At 37.6% G+C, this 20,553-nt stretch overlaps 1 protein-coding gene across 2 annotated transcripts in view; it reads right to left on the bottom strand.

Annotated features, from left to right (window-relative positions):
• The window catches only part of GPHN (gephyrin), a 547,726-nt gene extending 527,173 nt beyond the window's left edge, over positions 1-20,553 (bottom strand). For both annotated transcript variants that reach the window (XM_052647154.1, XM_052647155.1), the window contains exon 1: positions 20,447-20,553. In XM_052647154.1, coding sequence (XP_052503114.1) covers positions 20,447-20,510 — 64 coding nt within the window. In that variant the 5' untranslated portion in view covers positions 20,511-20,553. The remainder of the gene's footprint in view (positions 1-20,446) is intronic.

Raw genomic sequence — 20,553 nt, 5'->3', positions numbered from 1 at the left:
AACAAAAAAAAAGACTCATGGATATGCAGAACCAACTAGTGGTTACTGGGAGGGGTGGGGGTGGGGAGAACATAAGTGAGCAGGAGAGAAAGGGTTATTATGCGATCACATGTGTGTCTAAAACTTCTGAAAACTACAAAGTGCTATAGAATTTAAAGAATCTTTCATTCAAATAAAAAGTTAAATTTTTTAAAAATTTAATGAATAAAAAATAGAAAGCAAAATAAATAATTTAGCAAGGCCGCTGTTCAAAAGACCAAAACACAAAAATCAATAGTACTTCTATGAATATAAAACTGGAAAATGAAACTTAAATAAACAATACTATTCACAACAATATTTTTAAACATTACTCTTTAGTTCCTCCTCACTTTCTGGCATTACAATGGTATCATCTGCATATCTGAGGTTGTTGATATTTCTTCTGGCAATCTTGATTCCAGCTTGAGATTCCTCCAGTCAGGCTGTACATATATTTACATGATGTATGCAGCATATAAGTTAAACAAGCAGGATAACAATATATAGTCTTGACATACTCCTTTCCCAATTTTGAACCAGTCAGTGTTCCATGTCCAGTTCTAACTGTTGCTTCTTGACCTGCATACATGTTTCACAAGAGGCAGGTAAGGTGGTCTGGAATTCCCATCTCTAAGAATTTTCCACAGTTTGTTGTGATCCACACAGTCAAAGGTTTTAGTGTAGTCAATGAAGCACATGTTTTCTGGAATTCCCTTGCTTTCTCTATCATCCAACAGATATGGGCAATTTGATCTCTAGTTCCTCTGCCTTTTGTATATCCATCTTGTGCATCTGGAAGTTCTCAGTTCATGTACTACTGAAGCCTAGCTTGAAGGATTTTCAGCATTACTTTGCTAGCATGTGAAATAAACACAATTGTACAGTAGTTGGAACATTCTTTGGCATTGCCTTTCTTTGGGATTGGAATGAAAAATTGACCTTTTCCAGTCCTATGGCCACTGCTGAGTTTTCTAAATTAGCTGCCATATAGAATGCATCATCTTTCACAGCATTATCTTTTAGGATTCGAAATGGCTCATCTGGAATTCCATCACTTCCACTAACTTTGTTCGTAGTAATGCTTCCTAAGGCCCAGTTGACTTCACATCACAGGATGTCTGGCTTAGGTGAGTGACCACACCATCGTGGTTATCCGGGTCATTAAGACCTTTTTTGTATAGTTCTGTATATTCTTGCCACATCTTCTTAATCTCTTCTGCTTTTGTTAGGTCCTTGCTGTTTCTGTCCTTTATTGTGCCCATCTTTGCATGAAATGTTCCCTTGGTATTTCTACTTTTCCCATTCTATTGTTTTCCTCTATTTCTTTGCATTGTTCACTTAAGAAGGCTTTCTTCTCTCTCCTTGATATTCTCTAGGTTTCCCTTATAGCTCAGTTGGTAAAGAATCCACCTGCAATGCAGGAGACCCTGGTTTGATTCCTGGGTCAGGAAGATCTGCTGGAGAAGGGATAGGCTACCCACTCCAGTACTGTTGGGCTTCCCTTGTGGCTCAGCTGCTCAAGAATCCACCTACAATGCAGAGGACCTGAGTTCAATCCCTGGGTTGCAAAGATCCCCTGGAGAAGGAAAAGGCTACCCACTCCAGTAATCTGGCCTGGAGAATCATGAACTGTATAGTCCTTGGGGTTGCAAAGAGTCAGACACAACTGAGCAACTTTCACTCACTTCACTTACATTCTCTAGAACTTTACATTCTGTCAGGTATATTTTTCCCTTTCTCCTTTGCTTTCTGCCTCTCTCTTTTTTCCTCAGCTATTTGTAAGACCTCCTCAGACAACTACTTTGCCTTCTTCCATTTCTTTTTCTTTAGGATGAGTTTAATTACCCTTCCTGTACAGTGTTGCAATCCTCCATCTATAGTTCTTCAGACACTCAAGTCTACCAGATCTAACCCCTTGAATCGATTCGTCACCACTACCGTACAACCATAAGGGATTTGATTTAGGTCATACCTGAATGGCCTAGTGGTTTCCCCTATTTCTTCAATTTAAGCCTGAATTTGGCAATAAGTTCACAGCCAGCTCCAGGTCTTGTTTTTGCTGACTGTCTAGAGCTTCTCCATCTTCGGCTGTAGAGAATATAATCAATCTGAGTTCAGTATCGACCATCTCGCGACATCCACGTGCAGCGTCATCTCTTACGTTGTTGTAAGAGGGTGTTTGCTATGACCAGCATGTTCTCTTGGCAAAACTCTGTTAGCCTTTGACTGAGTGAGTATTAGTTGCATCAGTCATGTTTGACTTTTGCAACTCCATGAACTGTAGCCCACCAGGTTCCTTTGTCCATGGAATTCTCCAGGCCCTAATACTGGAGTGGGTAGCCTTTCCCTTCTCCAGGGGATCTTCCCAACCCAGGGATCAAACCTGGTTTCCTGCATTGTAGGTAGATGCTTTGCCATCTGAGCCACCAGGGAAGACCCTGTTAGCCTTTGTTCTGCTTCATTTTGTATTTCAAGGCCAAACTTGCCTGTTACTCCAAGTATCTCTTGACCTCCTACTTTTGCATTCCAATCCCCTATGATGAAAAGCGTATGTTTTGTTGGTGTTAGTTCTAGAAGGTCTTGTAGGTCTTCATAGAACCATTCAACTTTAGCTTCTTTGGCATTAATGGTTGAGACACAGACTTGGATTGCTGTGATACTGAATGGTTTGCCTTGGAAATGAACAGAGATCATTCTGTTGTTTTTGAGATTGCACTCAAGTACCGCATTTTGGATTCTGCTGCTAACTATGAGAGCTACTCCATTTCTTCTAAGGGATTCTTGCCCACACATAGCAGATAACAATGGTCATGTGAATTAAATATACTCATTCCCGTCCATTTTAGTTCATTGATTCCTAAAATGTCAATGTTCACTCTTGCCATCTCCTGCTTGCTTGATCACATCCTATTTACCTTGATTGCTGGACCTAACGTTCCAGGTTTCTATGCGATACTGTTCTTTACAGCATCAGACTTTACTTTCACTACCAGGCTCAGCCACAACTGACTGTCATTTCCACTTTGGCTCAGCCTCTTCATTCTTTCTGGAGCTATTTCTCTACTCTGCCCCAGTAGCATATTGGACACTAATTGTGGTGCTTCCTGTGTCATATCTTTTTTTTGCCTTTTCATAGTGTTCATCGGGTTCTCAAGGCAAGATGATTGGAGTGGTTTTCTATTGCCTTCTTCAGTGGACCACTTTCTGACAAAACAGTATAAAAAGGCAATAAAAGAATGAAAGACTCTATATTGTAACATGCCAATCCTCTGAAAGCTGATTTACAGTTTCAATACAATCCTAGTCATAATACCTATAGATTTTTAGAACTGTAATCTGTTTCTAAATACATATGATAATACAAATGATGGAGGACAACCTGCCCCCAAAACAAAGTTGAAGAAAAACTTTAGAGAATTTATACTACCAGATATCAAGACTTAGTATAAAGCTATAGTAATTAGGATATGGTAACACTGGTACAAAGACAGACAAATAGACCAATGGAACAGAAATACTCTAAGAACAAATCTGTCTGATTTATATCAAAGGTACTCTACAATTTAGTGGGGAAAGGACTTTTTCTTTTTAATACAAAAAATGGTGCTAGATCAACTGAATAGTCATATGTTTTAAAAGAAATTTTTGATCTCTGCCTCATGTCATTCATACAAACTAATTTGAAATGTATCAGAACTTCAAGTGAAAGGGAAAGCAAAAAAGCTCAAGAATATTTTGGAGAATATTTTGATGATCCTATAATAGGCAAAGACTTTTTAAATAAGACACAAAAATCCACTAAAGATAAAAATAAAGTTTAATAAATTGAACTTCATTAATAATAAGGATTTTTATTTATTAAAAGACTATTGCTGCTGCTGCTAAGTCACTTCAGTCATCTCTGACTCTGTGTGACCCCATGACGGCAGCCCACCAGGCTCCCCCGTCCCTGGGATTCTCAAGGCAAAAACACTGGAGTGGGTTGCCATTCCTTCTCCAATGCATGAAAGTGAAAAGTGAAAGTGAAGTCGCTCAGTCGTGTCCGACCCTCAGCAACCCCATGGACTGCAGCCTTCCAGGCTCCTCCTTCCATGGGATTTTCCAGGCAAGAGGACTGGAGTGGGGTGCCATTGCCTTCTCCGAAAAGACTCGCCACAGAGTGGGAGAGGATAATTATGATACATACACCCAGAGTTCCCATATTCAGAATTACAAAGAATTCCTACAAATCTGTAAGACAAAGTCAGCCTTATTAAAAATGTTTACTTTAAAATTAATATATTATAAAGGGCTCAACATCATTTTTTATCTGGGAAATATAAATTAGAAATCACTACACACTAACCCCAGAATGGTCAAACTTGAAAAGACTGACAATAAGAAATTTTGACAGGAATGTAGAGCAATGAAACTTTCATCCATTACTGGCAGGGACAGAAAAATGGTACATCTTTTGGAAAAACAGTTAACCCAGAAATTCTACACCGAGAATAGAGACAATATATGTATCAAAAAAATTTATATGAGAATATTCACAACAGCTTTATTAACAATAGTCAGAAACTAGAAACAATTCAAACGTCCATGAATAGAAAAATAACAATCCAATTCATTCAGCAGAATACCACATGTTAATTAAAAAAATGAATAACTGCTACACACAACAATGAGGATAGTATCACAGACATAATGATGAATGACAGAAGTCATTATAGTTATATAAAGTACAAGAACAGGCATAATTAATCCTTTACAAAAAAATCAGAATAGTGAGTATTTAAGGGTGGCAGAGGAATTAGATATTGACTAGTAAAAGGCATAGGGCTTCCCTGGTGGCTCAGTGGTAAAGAACCCACCTGCCAATGCAGGAGACTCGGGTTCAATCCTTGGGTCAGGAAGATGCCCTGGAGAAGGAAGTAACAACCTATTCCAGCATTCTTTGGGCTTCACTGATAGCTCAGCTGGTAAAGAATTCGCCTGTAATGCAGCAGACCCTGGTTCAACTCTTGGGTCGGGAAGATCCCCGGCAGAGGGCATAATAAAAGGCGTGAAGGAAAATTCTGGACTGCTGGAAATGTTCATGGGTGATACTTATAAGGATCTCTACATATGAAAAATTCACAATACTGTATAACATTTGTGCATCTTACTATATATATATCTCAGATTCTAAAACTTCTACACTACATAATTCAAATAGAATATTTGGGACAAATCTTACTACAAAGGATTCACCATATAATTTATTTTAATACCCAAGACTAGGAGTAAAGTAGCCCGGATTTTAGCTCCAACTCTATCATTTAGATGTGTAACGTTAAATAAGTCATTTAACTGCATCTTAGTTTCTTTATACACTACAGTGGGTTAGCACAGATAATCCTTAAAGTTCTTTCTAAACCCAAAAATCTGAGTCTTTAAGATAGATTGTTTACTTTAAAAAATCAAATTTCAAACTACTACAGAGTCACCGAAAGTCTGAATGTAGCAAAACCTAATTAGTTCTTATAATTCTAACTTAAGCAGGTTAAAAGAAGTACATGCTGCTGTTTATTCTGAATCCTCTATACTTATATTTAAGCTCATCTACTTTAGCCAAGACATTCTGGAGCCACCCCTTCTGGTATCACCCAAGAAACCTGACAGCCAGATTACCTTTCCTTGTTTTCCTAAGGATGGGTTATTCATTCTTCCAGGCCTTACTCAAACACCATCTCCTTTAAAATACCATACCCTCCTACAGCCACTCAGTCAAAATTAATTGTTCCTTCCTCTGTGCACCCACAGTATGCTGCCTGAACTTCTATTATAGCTCTTATTTCATTCTGTATTACTGCATTCTGTTCCTTGCATTCTTGTATACAATTACACCCTTTCCAGAAGTATATACTTCCTCAGCCAACCATATCATTCAAATCAGACTCAGAAATCAGTGAATAACAGTATAGTAAGATCACCTTCATATCTGATTCTGTGTTAATGGTGGCAAAGTGAAACAACAGGTACTAAATGCTGCTGTCCCCTACTCAATGCAAGAAGAAATTACAATGAATATTCAAATACTGAACTAATTCAGCCTGTCCTCCAATAGAACAATGAAATAAACAAAGGCAGATAGGTGAATAAAATAGCCAATTAGGCCTGAAACAGGAAAACAAATTATTTATTAAAATAATCCCCAAATTATCTTATGTCAGGAAATAGTTGATTAGGGAGAAAGCAAGCGAACGGCTTAGTGGTTAAATATTTAGTATCCCTTTTCTGTTAACTGACTCTACTCCTGTCCACATAGTTGGTACAACATAGCCTCTATGCTCTGATCACAAATGATTGGTCCAGAACAAAGTTCTTCCTGAAATGTTTTAGAAACACAACTGGGAAAATAAAGTCAGTTCTTCTCTGAATGACTGAAATGGGAAGATCTAAACAACACAAGAATAGTCAATGATAGTGTTTCTTCCATTATGAAAAAGGTAGAGCTGTGGTAAGACGAAATGGAGCTTACTTTACAGAGTGAAGCAAAAACAAAAAACAGTTGTGAGGACCTTCAAACCCTGGGTCCAAAATTTCTAGCACCTCATCCCATGTTTAGGCTCTGTGAAGTAAGGCACTCCATTATTCTTACAGTAAATTTCCCCTTTACTAAAGCTAGTCCATTTGAATTGTCACTTGTAACCACAACAATCCTGCAGTAGACTGTTATTTCGATGATCCCAAATTTATCATGCTTCCTAGTATTCCTAGTCTCTTTCCACAGTGACTCCGGGCTGAGCCTCTATGTTGATCAAAAGAATAAGGTTGGAAGTGAGGCTCTGCCAATTTCAAGCCTACCCCTTAATTGTCCTGGCAGCTCTGTTTCCTTCCTTTCACAATGCTTGCTCTTGGAATCCTTGTTGGAACTCAGCCGTCACACTGTGAGGCTCATAATGAATCAGACGTGGAGAAATCCACATGCAGGAGAACCAAGGCCCTGGACAACAGTCCCAACCAAGCCTCCAGGTGACTGCAGATAGACCAGAACCCTGACCAACGCCACGCAAAGCAGAACTACTGAGCTCATTCAATCACAAAAGTTGTGGTGGCTTACAGGGCAAATAAAGTTTGACTCACATGCAGGTAACTTAAAATTACACTTTTCTAACAGGGACTAAGTCTTTCAGCATGGATTGGGAAGCTATAGCACCTTTGGGCCAACACTGGACAACCAACTGTTTTTGTAAATAAAGTTTTACTGAAACATAGTCATGCTCATTTATTTACATATTATCTATGGCTGCTTTTATGCTATGAGGGCAGAGCTGAGTAGCTGTGACATAAATCATATAGCTGGCAGAGCCTAAAATATTTATTATCTGGCCCTTTACAGAAAAAGTTTAGTAAACCCTGTCATGCACTGCTTGGTAAGTGTTTTAATATATAAATGACTAAAACTGTAAACCGACTTTACAACCAACTCCTCATACCTGAAAGATGACACTGTAAACATTCAGTAGCTTTAGGTTAACAAAACACATGGCACATATTTGCTAAAGGCTGAATGTTTGTGTCCAGCCTTCCAAATTCACATGCTGAAACCGATTCCCCTAGTTAGTGGTGTTTGGATGGGGGGCCTTTGGGAGAGATTAGGTCATGAGGACCCAGCCCTCATGAGTGAGATCAATACCATTAAAAGAGAGACTCAGAGAGTCCCCTCCCCATTTCTGCAATGTGAGGAAACAGAAGATGGCTATCTATGAACCATGAAGTAGGCCCTCGCTGGACACTGAAGCTGATGGTAACTTGATCTTAAATTTCCTGGACTCCACAACTGTAAGAAATAAATTTCTGTTGTTTATAAGCTACCCAGTCTATAGCACTTTGCTATGGCAACCCAAGCAGACTTAAGACAGTTACTGAATTGGACTGCACTGCCTGTTAACAAGTCAGGCTATGGTCAAACTAACAGGTTAATTAATAGGAAATGACAGGCCAGGAAAACAACAGAAATAAAATCAAATCTATAACTAAATAAAGTTCCTACTTATGGGGATAGGAGGGTCCCTATTTCAAGTGTCTCATGTATTAGATAGGACCCACTTCTGAATTGCATTCAAAATCAGAAAGGAATGAATGTTTCATTATGAGGCACAATTGGCAATTTTTCAATTAATAATGCTTCACAGATGTGTCTGCAGGAAAAAAAAATGGAAAGCCCAAGTCCAGTATCAACATAATCAATGATTCTCAAACTTTCCTGCCTAAAATCATCTTTGACAATGCTTTAAATTTTATAGATTTTCTTTTGGTATCTGGTACTTTATAAAGTATCTTTCTACTTTTATATATAATATTCATTTGTCTTACGTCCCCCAAACACAGCAAGGTCTAGGCTTTGGCTCACTGTCCCTGAGGTTTACTATTTTCCTTATATAGTGATTAATACTCTTCTATAAATCAACTATTATCTAATATAAATAGTTTCATTTGCTATCACTTTATCATCCTGTATTACTGCCTCACTTAACATTTAACACCACTGTATAACATTTAAAACTCTTCCACCTTCTTAACTACAGTATAGTAGCCCATAACTATAATATGAACATATCTGTATATAGAGGCAATTTTCTCTACAGATCTTATCAAGCCTTAGAGACTATTAGAAGCAGTTTCCCATATATACTTTAAACCTATGCCTCAAAAATCTCAAACATTTGTCCTTAGTTATCACACTACAAACAGCATTTTCTGACTCTAACAACACCAAAATTAAGCTAGAAAATAAGACTCTAGATCAAGCAAATCCCCAGTATAGTATTGATCTTTAATGATGCTCCTTAAGTAAGATAAAACAGAAAAACAGCATGAAAATTAATCATGATTGGGTCATATAGCTAAATGTTACATTGTTTGCTTTCTATTATCATATCTGTAATGGTAATTAGACTCAAATTTATTATAATATATAACAAGCATGTAATGATTATTTATTATGTGGGCACACTCACTCAACATTTACACTTATTATTTCACTTACCAAAACAACCCTCTTAGGCAACCAATGGATTATTCCTCATTTCACGGGATGAGAAAATTGAAGCTTACAAAAGTAATTCTGAAAACTTCACTTAACTCAGGTATAAACCCAGGCATGAACCTAACGCATATACTGTTCATTGAAGCTATATGTCTTATTTTTACAATAGCTTCATTTTAAATATTTAACAGCAAAATAATCATATTTGTGGGGCTTGCTAATTTTTTCTTTCCAGGTCTCTGGCATATTACTACAATTTAAATTTAAAAGGAAAAAGGTACTATTTCAAAACCTCTTAACCACTATTACCCTTCTAAGCTTGACTGTGTGAATCAGTTGTTATACTTACATGTATATAATTTGTATTCTAAATCTTCAGTGTCTTGCAATATGAACTCTCTGTAGCATGTGACAGTGAATGAAATAAAACTGCATATATTCTGCAATGGAAGTAACAGACATTATTTCCATTTACAGTTGGTATGAATGTCAGTGTCTTTCCAGCAGTTTTCCTGTTTGAAGCAAGGAAGGCATTTCATATCAATAATTTTGCTGTCAGTAACAAACTGTAGATAAGGTGACTACTAGCAGTGAGAGTATGGTAAACATGAGGTAAATATGAAATTAAGATTATTAAGATTTTAGAGCTGAAGGAGATTTTAGAAAGCATCACTTCATCTTTACATTTACAGATAATGATACCAAACACTCACTGGAAAAATCCAAAATAGAACTTATTCCAATGTTCTTTCCTCATACAGTAGTAACAGAATCAAGACTGGCTGTTGCTATCATAGATTTTCTGAATAAAATAATACATTCAGCCAATCCATTAATGTCGAAAGAGGAAGAAAAAAGAGATGATAACTGGGAAATACACACAAACACACTTTAAAGGCAAATCCAGAAAAAAAGGATTAATTTTCATAGTAGCAATTACTGTTGGAAACCACTATTTCTACAGCAAAAGCTAAAATATTAATAATACAAAGGCATTATACAGACTTCCAAAAGATCATTTTCAGGACAAAGACCATTATTTCCCAAAGAAATGTTAAACAGAATTCTGCTTTGTCTTTAAACAGCATTCCATCTTCAAAAAGTTTTGGCAACACTAAACTAAATAATGTTCAACAGGCTCCACACTGCAGTATTACTCACATCTTTAATATGCTCTGCTGCTGCTGCTGCTGCTAAGTCGCTTCAGTCGTGCCCGATTCTGTGCGACCCCACAGACGGCAGCCCACCAGGCTCCGCCATCCCTGCGATGCTCCAGGCAAGAACACTGGAGTGGGCTGCCATTTCCTTCTCCAATGCATGAAAGTGAAAAGTGAAAGTGAAGTCACTCTGCTGCTGCGGCTGCTAAGTCGCTTCAGTCGTGTCTGACTCGGTGCAACCCCACAGACAGCAGCCCACCAGGCCCCCGTGTCCCTGGGATTCTCCAGGCAAGAACACTGGAGTGGGTTGCCATTTCCTTCTCCACTGCATGAAAGTGAAAAGCGAAAGGGAAGTCGCTCAGTAGTGTCTGACTCTTAGTGACCCCATGGACTGCAGCTCACCAGGCTCCTCTGTCCATAGGATTTTCCAGGCAAGAGTACTGGAAGTTGCTTTAGTATACTGTTAATCTCCATAAGGAGGGATATATTATACAGCACTTTCCAAATTTATTTAACCACATTAAAAGCTCTTAATATCATACCTATTATAACATTTCCCAAAGAAGTGCTACTAGAACACAACTTAGGAAACACTGGAAGGGATCATTTGAAGAAAAAGAAAACTAAAGACTCTGAACAAAACTTTAAATAAAGCAATAGAAAAGAGCTGTTGCAAAAACTAGCAAGATCTTACTGTTACATGCATGTGCTCTGCTGTGCTTAGTCGCTCAGTCCTATCTGACTCTTTGTGACACCCCCAAAGACCCCCAAACCCCCCATCCGCCACTGTCTGTAGCCCTCATGGCCCCTTTGCTCCTTTGTCCATGGGATTTTCCGGGCAAGAATACTGGAGTGGGTTGACATTTCCTCCCTCAGGAGATCTTCCCAACTCAGACATCAAACCCTCATCTCCTGTGTCTCCTGCACTGCAGGCAGATCCTTTACTGCTGAGCAACTCGGGACTCCTAATACATGTATATAATTCAAGAAAGAGTTTTATCTCAAAAGAACTCATGAAGATTAAAAAGATAATAACAAATGAAGGTGAGAATATTCATTACAATTAGTACAAACTTGTCTTCCAAACAGGGTGTAATTTTTATCAAAATTTTTAAAAGCAGATACTGTTTACCCAAAAATTATATTTACGGTAATTAATCTCACATAAAAAAAACTCACAACTATGCAATAATAAATGCACCATGTTATCATCTACAGCATTTGATACATGAAAAATTAGAAACCTCTATGTCCATCAATAGAGGATTGATTAAATATAGTGAAACCTATGATGATATATAACAAACATTAAAAAGAAAGATGTGCACCTCTATGAACTATTAAATGCCAAGGAATATACTGTACTGATTAAGAGCTTTACTCTAGGAACAGCCTCTGTGTGTGTGCTCAGTCACTCAGTCATGTCTGATTCTTTGAGACCCCATGGACTACAGTCCGCCAGGTTCCTCTGTCCACGGAGTTTCCCAGGCAAGAATACTGCAGTGGGTAGCCATTCGCTTCCCCAGAGATCTTCCTGATCCAGGGATCGAACCCGGATCTCCTGCACTGCAAATTCTTTACTGTCCGAGCTGCCAGGGAAGCCCTAAGAACAGTTCAACTCACAGTTTGGCCTTTTCTCAACGTGGCCTCTTATTACAGTAATTTGAGCAAATTACTTAATCTCTCTCTGCTACAATTTCTTCTAATGTAAAGTGGCGATATTGATACTATGATGAGGATTAAATAAATTAATAGGTTCTATGGCAGGCTCTAGAAAATTATCTCATACTTGGTAACTCTCAATTAACCCTGTATTATTACTTCCACTAACATGAAAAGTTGTCCGAACTATGATGAAAAAAGAGGAAGGTACAGAATACATACGAGTAAAGATCACAAACCCAAACACCTACCTACCAGGCAAGGCAGGTAACACACAGGTTAAGTGGGAATTGTGGGAAATTGGAGAATACATGCCCTATCTCACGAGGACAGCTACTCTAACCAACTGCTGTCTTGTGGGAAGAGATGACAGCATTGCTGATCTTAAAAAACTAAAAATACAGGTTAATATAAAATGTCTTTTGTAATATTAGAAAGATACTTTTTGTAAAGACACAGTATGGGCCTAATGAAACGTTGTACTGGTTAGTACTCCATAGTCTACCACTGACTGCAGATGAGAAGCTAGAAGTAGGGAAGGGGGCAAGTGTGTAAAGTCACAGCAGAAAAGAAAACACAATAGAGAACCATAGTACCATTCACCACAATAAAAGGTATTCAGAATAGAATACAGAAATATAATTGCTCAGAGTACAGTCGGGCCTGTGCTTGAATTCTGGCAGGGCCGCAGATGCAACCTTAAGCAAGTTACCTAACCTCTATTTCTCAGGCAGAATAAAAAGGAATAATATATTTCCTTATAAAGGCTATAAAGAGTAAATAACATGTGCTAAGTGCTAAGCACGAACAGGACATATTTATGCCATATAAATATGCATGTGTGTATATATATATAAACCTGACAGATGTTAGCTATAATTACTTAAACCTGATTAAATAAGATAATTAAATTATGTTCAATACTTTCCATCTTAGAAAGCAGAAAATGTGTAATGGGTTAAAAATTTGTATCAAAAATGGTTTAACATGAAACAGTTTTGGTGCTTATACTTATCCACATCAAATAAAATACAGAAGCACTTTATTCCTCGAAATGCAACATAAATGAAACATGATTTGTCAGAATCTAACTTGACTAAATAGTGTGTTCGTGTTGGTACTAAAATATAATCTCCAAGAGGATGACTGTGTCTGTCTTGCTCACTGTGGTGCCCCTCACTTTAGCACACAGCCAAGCAAGCAGTAGGCACTGAGTACTGGATACATTGCTTTCTGTCTCCCTCACAGTAACTGGACAAGTTGAGCATAATTTCTCCCATTCAAAACTAAGGAAATTCAGATAAAATGCAGTTACATTGTCTTGAAAGTGGTAAAAGATGTAGAACTTTTGACTCCTATCTTATGCTTTTATGTCTATCAGAATTAACTTTCAAAATAACAGCATTTTCAGAATCTTTCACCTATAATTTCAATTTTTAATTTTTTAAAATAAGTCTAAAAAACTACTCTAAAATAACTCTTACACAGATAATGCCTATCAACTTAATTATATAAAAATCAGAAAATATATAAACACATAAGAAAAAATAAAACTATATAAATATTAAATTGATAGTATGAAATATCTCAAATAACACATCATTGATATCATCCTGTCAACAGTAGTAAATGTATAGAAAAATACTAAACCCCACTCCACTTATCCTGAACTATCTTTTTAGTAATAATAGTGAAGTTCTTGTTTATCTAAACGTTGCTGAGCTACTGTTTCCTAAACTACTAAGTGTCACACCATCTAGTTTTTCTTTTTTAACATCATTGATACTTCATTAATATTAATGAAAAACTTCATTAATAGATCCTATAACAAAAGGGCAAAGAAGTGAAGAACACAATCACCTGTTTCAAAAACTGTAAAATCTACTTTAAATAAGATGATTATACATGAAGCTATTAGCAAATTGCACCAAAATAGCATATGAAGGAGAAAGAAGATTATTGAGCACACAATTAACATTTGAGAAATAATAGTTTGAACTGCACCAATCCACTTACACCTAGGATTTTTTTTTTTTTTTTTTTTTGAGTAAGTACTGTAGTACTACATGATCCAAGGTTGGTTCAATCGACAGAACGTTGGATAGGGGAGAATCAGAGAAGATAGACTACAAAGCTTACCGGTTGTGGGCTGCGGGGCAAGTGGGGGTAAGTGATGGTATCCCTACTCACCCCTTCCACATTGTTAAAAGAGTTGACTGTATAATCCAAGTTAGACATATATGGTAGAATTTTCACATATATTATCTCAGTTCTTAACAACCCTGTGAAGTAAGCATCACTACATTCACTCTGGAGAAGGAAAGTGAAATTCAGATAGGTAAAATGAGCTTCCCAAAATAAAGGGCAAATCAGAGTCTGAAATACAAGTCTAACTCCAAAGTCTTTTTTTTTTTCCTTTAAACTACATCTTGCAGCCTCCCACATGTACATGATTATAGGGTATAGCAACATTTATAAACATTACAAGAAAACAAAGACAGACATCATCATAGAGAATAATTCCTAGGAAAGATTCTGTTGAGGAAATGAAGTGTGAGCTGAGTCTGAAATTAAATGTAAAACTGAAACCACTGTTAATTTTGTGAGTGATACCACAAAAACTTCTAAATGAAAAAAAATCTAAATATTTTCCCTTAGGCTTATACTGACAATGTAATCATTGAAATTTTTCATCTTTTCTTCCATTTCTTATTCTCTTGCATTTTCAATGTATAATCTACCCCTCCCCCATAATGATTCCCATTAAAAAGACAAAAACAAAAAACCAAGCCTGCTATCCAACATTTCTCTTTCCAGCTAGTCAAGATACTAAAGGATAGAAACATATATTGCCATAAGAGCCTCCTTCATGTTAATAGTGAGAAAAGCTGAGAGAGTTACAGAACTTCACTGGCCAGACTAGCATTAGATAATGCGTCTTCTAGAGTTCTTGCTATGGCCCCGAGCTCCTTAATTTTTCCTCACCAAGGCACCAACAACAGAAGAACATGAGGTCTGGAGTTATGTAATAGGTTCACTTGAAATTTCTTTGAAGTTTAATTTTATCTAAAAGCTCCTTCAAAATTGTACATTCGTGCCTGATTTACTCATGCTTACTGTAGTATTAAAATGCTTTAAATACGACATTCTAAAATTGATATTTTAGATCAATTAAAATTGATATTTCAGGAAATCGATATTTTGGGAATTATTATGTTTATTTCCATACCTTAGATTCTAACGCTTAGAATCATTAGAGTATCCGTGTTCAGTGTCATGTATCCCAACTTGGAGAAACGGCACAAATTGTGTAATGTTCCTTTCACATTTCTTTGCTCCTTTATTTTTCAAATGAGGACATTTTTTTAAAGCATAGTAAATTAAACTCCGTTTTTTCAAAATGTATACTTACTGGCAAAACTATTGTAAAAGTTGTTGCAGTTGTTTAATTACAACATCTTCAAGCAGTTCTACATACTCAGTTTAAACTGATTAAGTACAAATTCACTTATAAACTCATTAAACCACCTGGATGGAATCTCTACATCACAATAACTCATTAGACATTCGCTCTTCCCAGAGGTCACTCAAAAATTAAGTAAGGTTGCATGCTATTCATATTAACAATAGATCCAATTACTTTTAAACAAGTTAAATAATCCGTTTTTCTTCTCTGCCTAGATATGAAGGAAGATATCCCTTGTGGTTTCACTATTTTCTTTCTCAGGATTTCCTTACTTTAACATCTCAAATTCCAAATAAGCTTAGTTTTTCAATCTTATTTACAATTGCCAAGTATAAACTTTATCTATTTTACTCACTATTTCAAAAAAGCACCCCATTCACCTTAACCAGGAATCTATCACCGGTAAGAGAGAAACAGATTCATTCATCATTTCCTCCCCAATAACAGGCTGCTGATTTTCCACCACATACCCCAGTTAAAGTCAAATAATCGTAAGTATCTTTAATACTGTTAAAACTCTTAACTAAGTTTGTGTACTACTAGTTTATAAAGTCTTTGATCAAAGGTAATAGTATTAAATGTATTCAACAGTATCTAATGTAATGATTTCTTAATCACTAATACATTGCTTCCAATCAGAAATTCATGAAGGAATGACCTAGTTTGAGAAATAAGCTTCTATTTAATAACAGTCATATAGATCAATATTGGTATGCTTGACAGTACACACAATTCCATTTTGTAGGATACAGGTTTTGTTTGCGATAGTGATTTGCCCTACTTAATGACAGGATTTATTCTCAAAAGATATATTTATATATCTTTATCAGTAAGTGGGCTTTTCAGAAAATAAGGACACACATAATATACAAAGATAGGCATGAGGAATGAAATGAAATAAATGACTGAACAATTCCAGAGTCATATGATTATTAAATCCTTGGCTTAGAACTTGTTTTAATACGTCAATTTTAGTTATAAATGACTGAAATACTCCCTAACTGCAACTAATATTTTAGTTTCTAGTTTACAATTAGTCTTTCATCTATTCTCTATTATCTAGTCTTATATATGTTTAGTATCTCTTACTGATTACAAATCTACAACTTAGTGCAATAAAATGTATATTATTAGAGCAAAACCATGATTTTAAAATGCCCTTTCCTAAATATTTGCCTCTTTTTCTCATCCATGTCACTATCAGTGAAAATTTAGGTAATGGATTATTATCTTTAGCTAAGTGCTCTGGTATACCAAACATCAGCAGTGGCTAGCTAATAGGATATTAAACAACCAATGGAGCACAATCTATTCCTGTATCACAAACATACATGTACTCTATTTTCCTGATGTTTCCATGGAGCTTATAGAGGTAGTAGTCTACTTCCTCAATAAACAGCTTCTTCAGAAATAGGGGGAAAAAAAGGTGAAAAGTGACACATTTGATATAGTGAACCTGCTATGTAATTGTTAAGACTGACTGTAAGTATAATTACTACTGAAGTTGTAAAAAAATAAAAGAAAAAAGAAAAATTCTTACATCTGTCCTACACCTTATTTCTAGTCTCAAAGCAACAGATACTTGTTTACTTGCCTCATGTTATTCATCATCATCGTCTTTAGTCTTAAGAGACCATTAGAAATTGATATATTAAAAACTAGATCTCAGACTACTAAAGATCATATAACTTTCATTTCTAACAAATCAACATAAAAAGTTACTAATAAAGATACTGTTTTTGCAGATGGACAATAATCTTCAACATAAAATGTTTCCTTGATAACCTATGTTAATGTTCCCTTTTTCCTGACCAAAAAAATAATGTAACTAAAATATCCATGTTACATTAATTATCATACTGATTTCCAAGTTCTGAACGATTCAAAATAGTAATACAAAAAAGAAATGCCTTTGCTAAATATTTTCCTACTATATTATTTCAAAATTCTAACAGTTAATCGATTTGATAAGTTTCAATAGCTGCGTACCGTATTTCCCAAATTTATAGCTGAGACAGGATTACAAAAACATCTAGAAAATGAAAAGTTTCAAAATGGTACAAAAATTATCTTTCAAGAGATTATCAAAGATGTCACAAAGAAGTTAATTAAAGATTTTAGAAATGACAACACAATTTACCAAAATACTAACATATTGTAAAAAGTGTGTATTTCCTCTAAAATATGTAAAACCTCTCTAAAACAGACTTAGATAAATTACTTAAAATCACTATTATGAAACACAAAGAGGATATTTTATAAAACAAGCCCTCCACCTTTAAGAGAGCCACAAATTATGACTCAAGAAACATGGTTTCAAATGTGGCCTCAATTCAATTTTCTTAAGTATGAAATCATAGTATCTGCTTAAGTTCAGTAAAGAATAATTTTACATAGTAAAATTCCAATACTTGGAAGTTATACAAGACAAAATTGTGCAAAATGGTTTTATTTTTGTAGGTTTTCATTGTGTGTGGAATGTTAAGATCATAAATATTAAGCTATTCATAGTAAAATCCACTATTCACAAACAGAGCTGGTGCTGTTGCTCTGATTCTTCTCCATGTTTCCGGGCTCTAACATAGACAATATTTGTTTCAATAATTTTAAGTAAAAAATCTCTCTGAATTATTTCTGACTTCAAATATCCATTTTATCACCAAATCCTACTTGTCCTCTGTTACCATTTCTCCCAAATGTGCACATTCCTTTTCACTCCTTCAGCTATATCCTTATTCCTGACCCTAGACTTCCCCCTAAACTACTGTACTTCATTTTCATGAGACAGTTTGACAATCTATTGTCTTTAATTCCACTGCTAAAGTTATCTTCTCTCATTGACATTCTGCTTGTGCCACCTACCTACGTAGGCATTCCAGGGCCTTTGCATTACATTTTTCTTCTGCTCAAGAGCCTCAACCTCAGCAACATATTCATTTATAAGGCTACCACTGAACTGACTTTCAACTCCCCTTAAAAATGTCAGTTTCCTCTTACCACTGATAAACATAACAAATTCTCTCTTTAAGTAATCACATTTGCTCCTAATCAATCTGAGTAACGAATACCTTTTACATTTAGCTTTCAATCACACAAGTAATTTATTTAGACAATTTTAGCACAGTAATTACATACAATGTTTATTTGTTTGCATATCAATGTCATCCCTATTGGAGTGCAGAGACACAGATAAGGGCTGCACCTTTCAAAGCATTCTGTACAACAGCTATCTACTATGTCACTTGACTCAGGTAAGCTGATTCACTAAATAAAACTATCAGAGAAAGCTTAAATAAACAATAAAAAAAGTTTTTTAAAAAAATCTCTATGGTTTAACTTGAAAACATTTATGACCTTTCATTTCCGTGGACAGTTGACACACTTCGGTTTCTATTAAGCTTTACTCTCACTACTCTATTAATTTTAAATTCTAAAGTGAGAGCTGAGGGCTGATATACGGTATACAATTTTACACCCCGCAAAAAGACTCTAAATATCAGCAATGTCAACGCCAAGATTGCTGAGTTACAATTGAATCTTCACACAAAGCAAGAGCTTCAGCACCAAAAGAAGCGAACAGCGCATCTTCTAACAGTGGGGGTGGGGGGTGGTTTCCCTTCCCTGCAACAGATTCAGACTAGTTTCACTATCGCGGGGGCTTTCAATTAGGAAAATTCAATAAATTACTATTAACATCTGGAAACAATATCAGAGAAAGACGACCCAGTTAGTTAAAAGGGAACAAGGGGTACCATGAGTATCTTCATAAAACTCAGCAGCCAAATTAAGCTTTGCATTCTTTATCAACAGAGATTTTTCTCTGCCTAATAATAATAATAAAGCAAGTCTCATTCCATTTAGTCCCTTCTCGAGCTCCGTCTCAACCTGTCAGAATTTGACGAGGGAAAAAAGAAGTGTGTGTGTGTGTGTGTGTGTGTGTGTGTGTGTGTGTGTGGTGGGGCGGGGGGAAGGACGGGGGGAGAACACGAGGATTCCCGTCTACATCGCTTCTTTTTCCAAAATCAGTAAGTCTTGGATTTCCTTCCCTCGGAACTAAGCTCTCAGGTTCCAAATATAGTTCTTTAACCCCCACCTCGCCACTCAATTACATAGAAACCTTACCAACTACAGAACCACAGCAGAAACGCCTACAAATCGGTTTGCTATTCATCTCAGAAGTCATGCCCTGCAGCAACTGCCTGTCGCCGAACTGAGGGATATTACCCAAATACAACGCAACGGAATCAGACATGCAGAGCACACACGGCTTCGGCGAGGGAGGGAAACTCGACCCGGGAAAAGTGCGCTCCTCACAAGCCTCGGGAGGGTGGGGGGAGGTCCCACAAGGGAGGGGGACAGAAGAGCCCGAGTAGGGGAATCCTTCCCTCCTAAGTAGAAAGGCTGGATCCCCAGTCGCAGGCTACAGCCTTCCCTCTAAGAAAACGAAGAGGCGGGCAGAGGGCCCTCCACTTGGGAAGGCAGAATGCAAACACTTTCCGAGGTCCGGGCGCAAACCGATCCCCACCTCCCGGGGTGGGGAACGAAGGGTGTCCCATGGGTGGCAAAGGGGATTCCCGGCTCGCGAGGGGCAGCCTGAGACCGAGCGGAGTTTCGCCTAAAGAACACCCATGTCGTCTGTGGCCGGTGCCCCGCGAAAGCACTGCTAGAGCAGCGCGGGGCCGCCCAAGTAGGGGGAAGGGAAAAAGAGGGAGGGGGTGGAAAAGGGATTTCCCCCCTCTCTGGGACAAGCAGTAGCCGAGGGAGCGCGCGGGCCAGCCGAGAGCGGCATGCTTCAGACTGCGGAGCCGGGATCCCGTCGCCTGCCAGGAGCCCCGCAGCGCCCGCCGCACCGGCCCCTCGGTCCCCAGGGGCCCAGGACTTCGGCTGCGAAGGCACTGGGGCCTGACATCCACGGGATCGGCCCCAGCTCCCGGGGGACCCCGCGGGAACACCCCAACCTCCCAGCACCTCTCAGCGGTTGTAAAAACGTCCGCCCCCCCACCCCGTCCCCTTCCTCTGCCTTCCCTTCTCCCGAGGCCGCAGAGAAGGGTCATCACAGGCAAGAAGCCTGAGGCAAGCCGGGGACAGCGGCCGCGGCGGTCCTGGACCTCCTCCCCCGGTTACCTGTGAGGACTCCAACCCGGATTTGGTGGTCGTGGTTAGTGAGGATCATTCCCTCGGTCGCCATGTTTCCCAGCGCAGTCACCGCACTGACAGGAGCCGGGAGAAGC

This window comes from Budorcas taxicolor, chromosome 10 (genome assembly GCF_023091745.1).
Source record: "Budorcas taxicolor isolate Tak-1 chromosome 10, Takin1.1, whole genome shotgun sequence".
Taxonomy (NCBI): domain Eukaryota; kingdom Metazoa; phylum Chordata; class Mammalia; order Artiodactyla; family Bovidae; genus Budorcas; species Budorcas taxicolor.
This window is presented reverse-complemented; position numbering and strand designations above follow the sequence as displayed.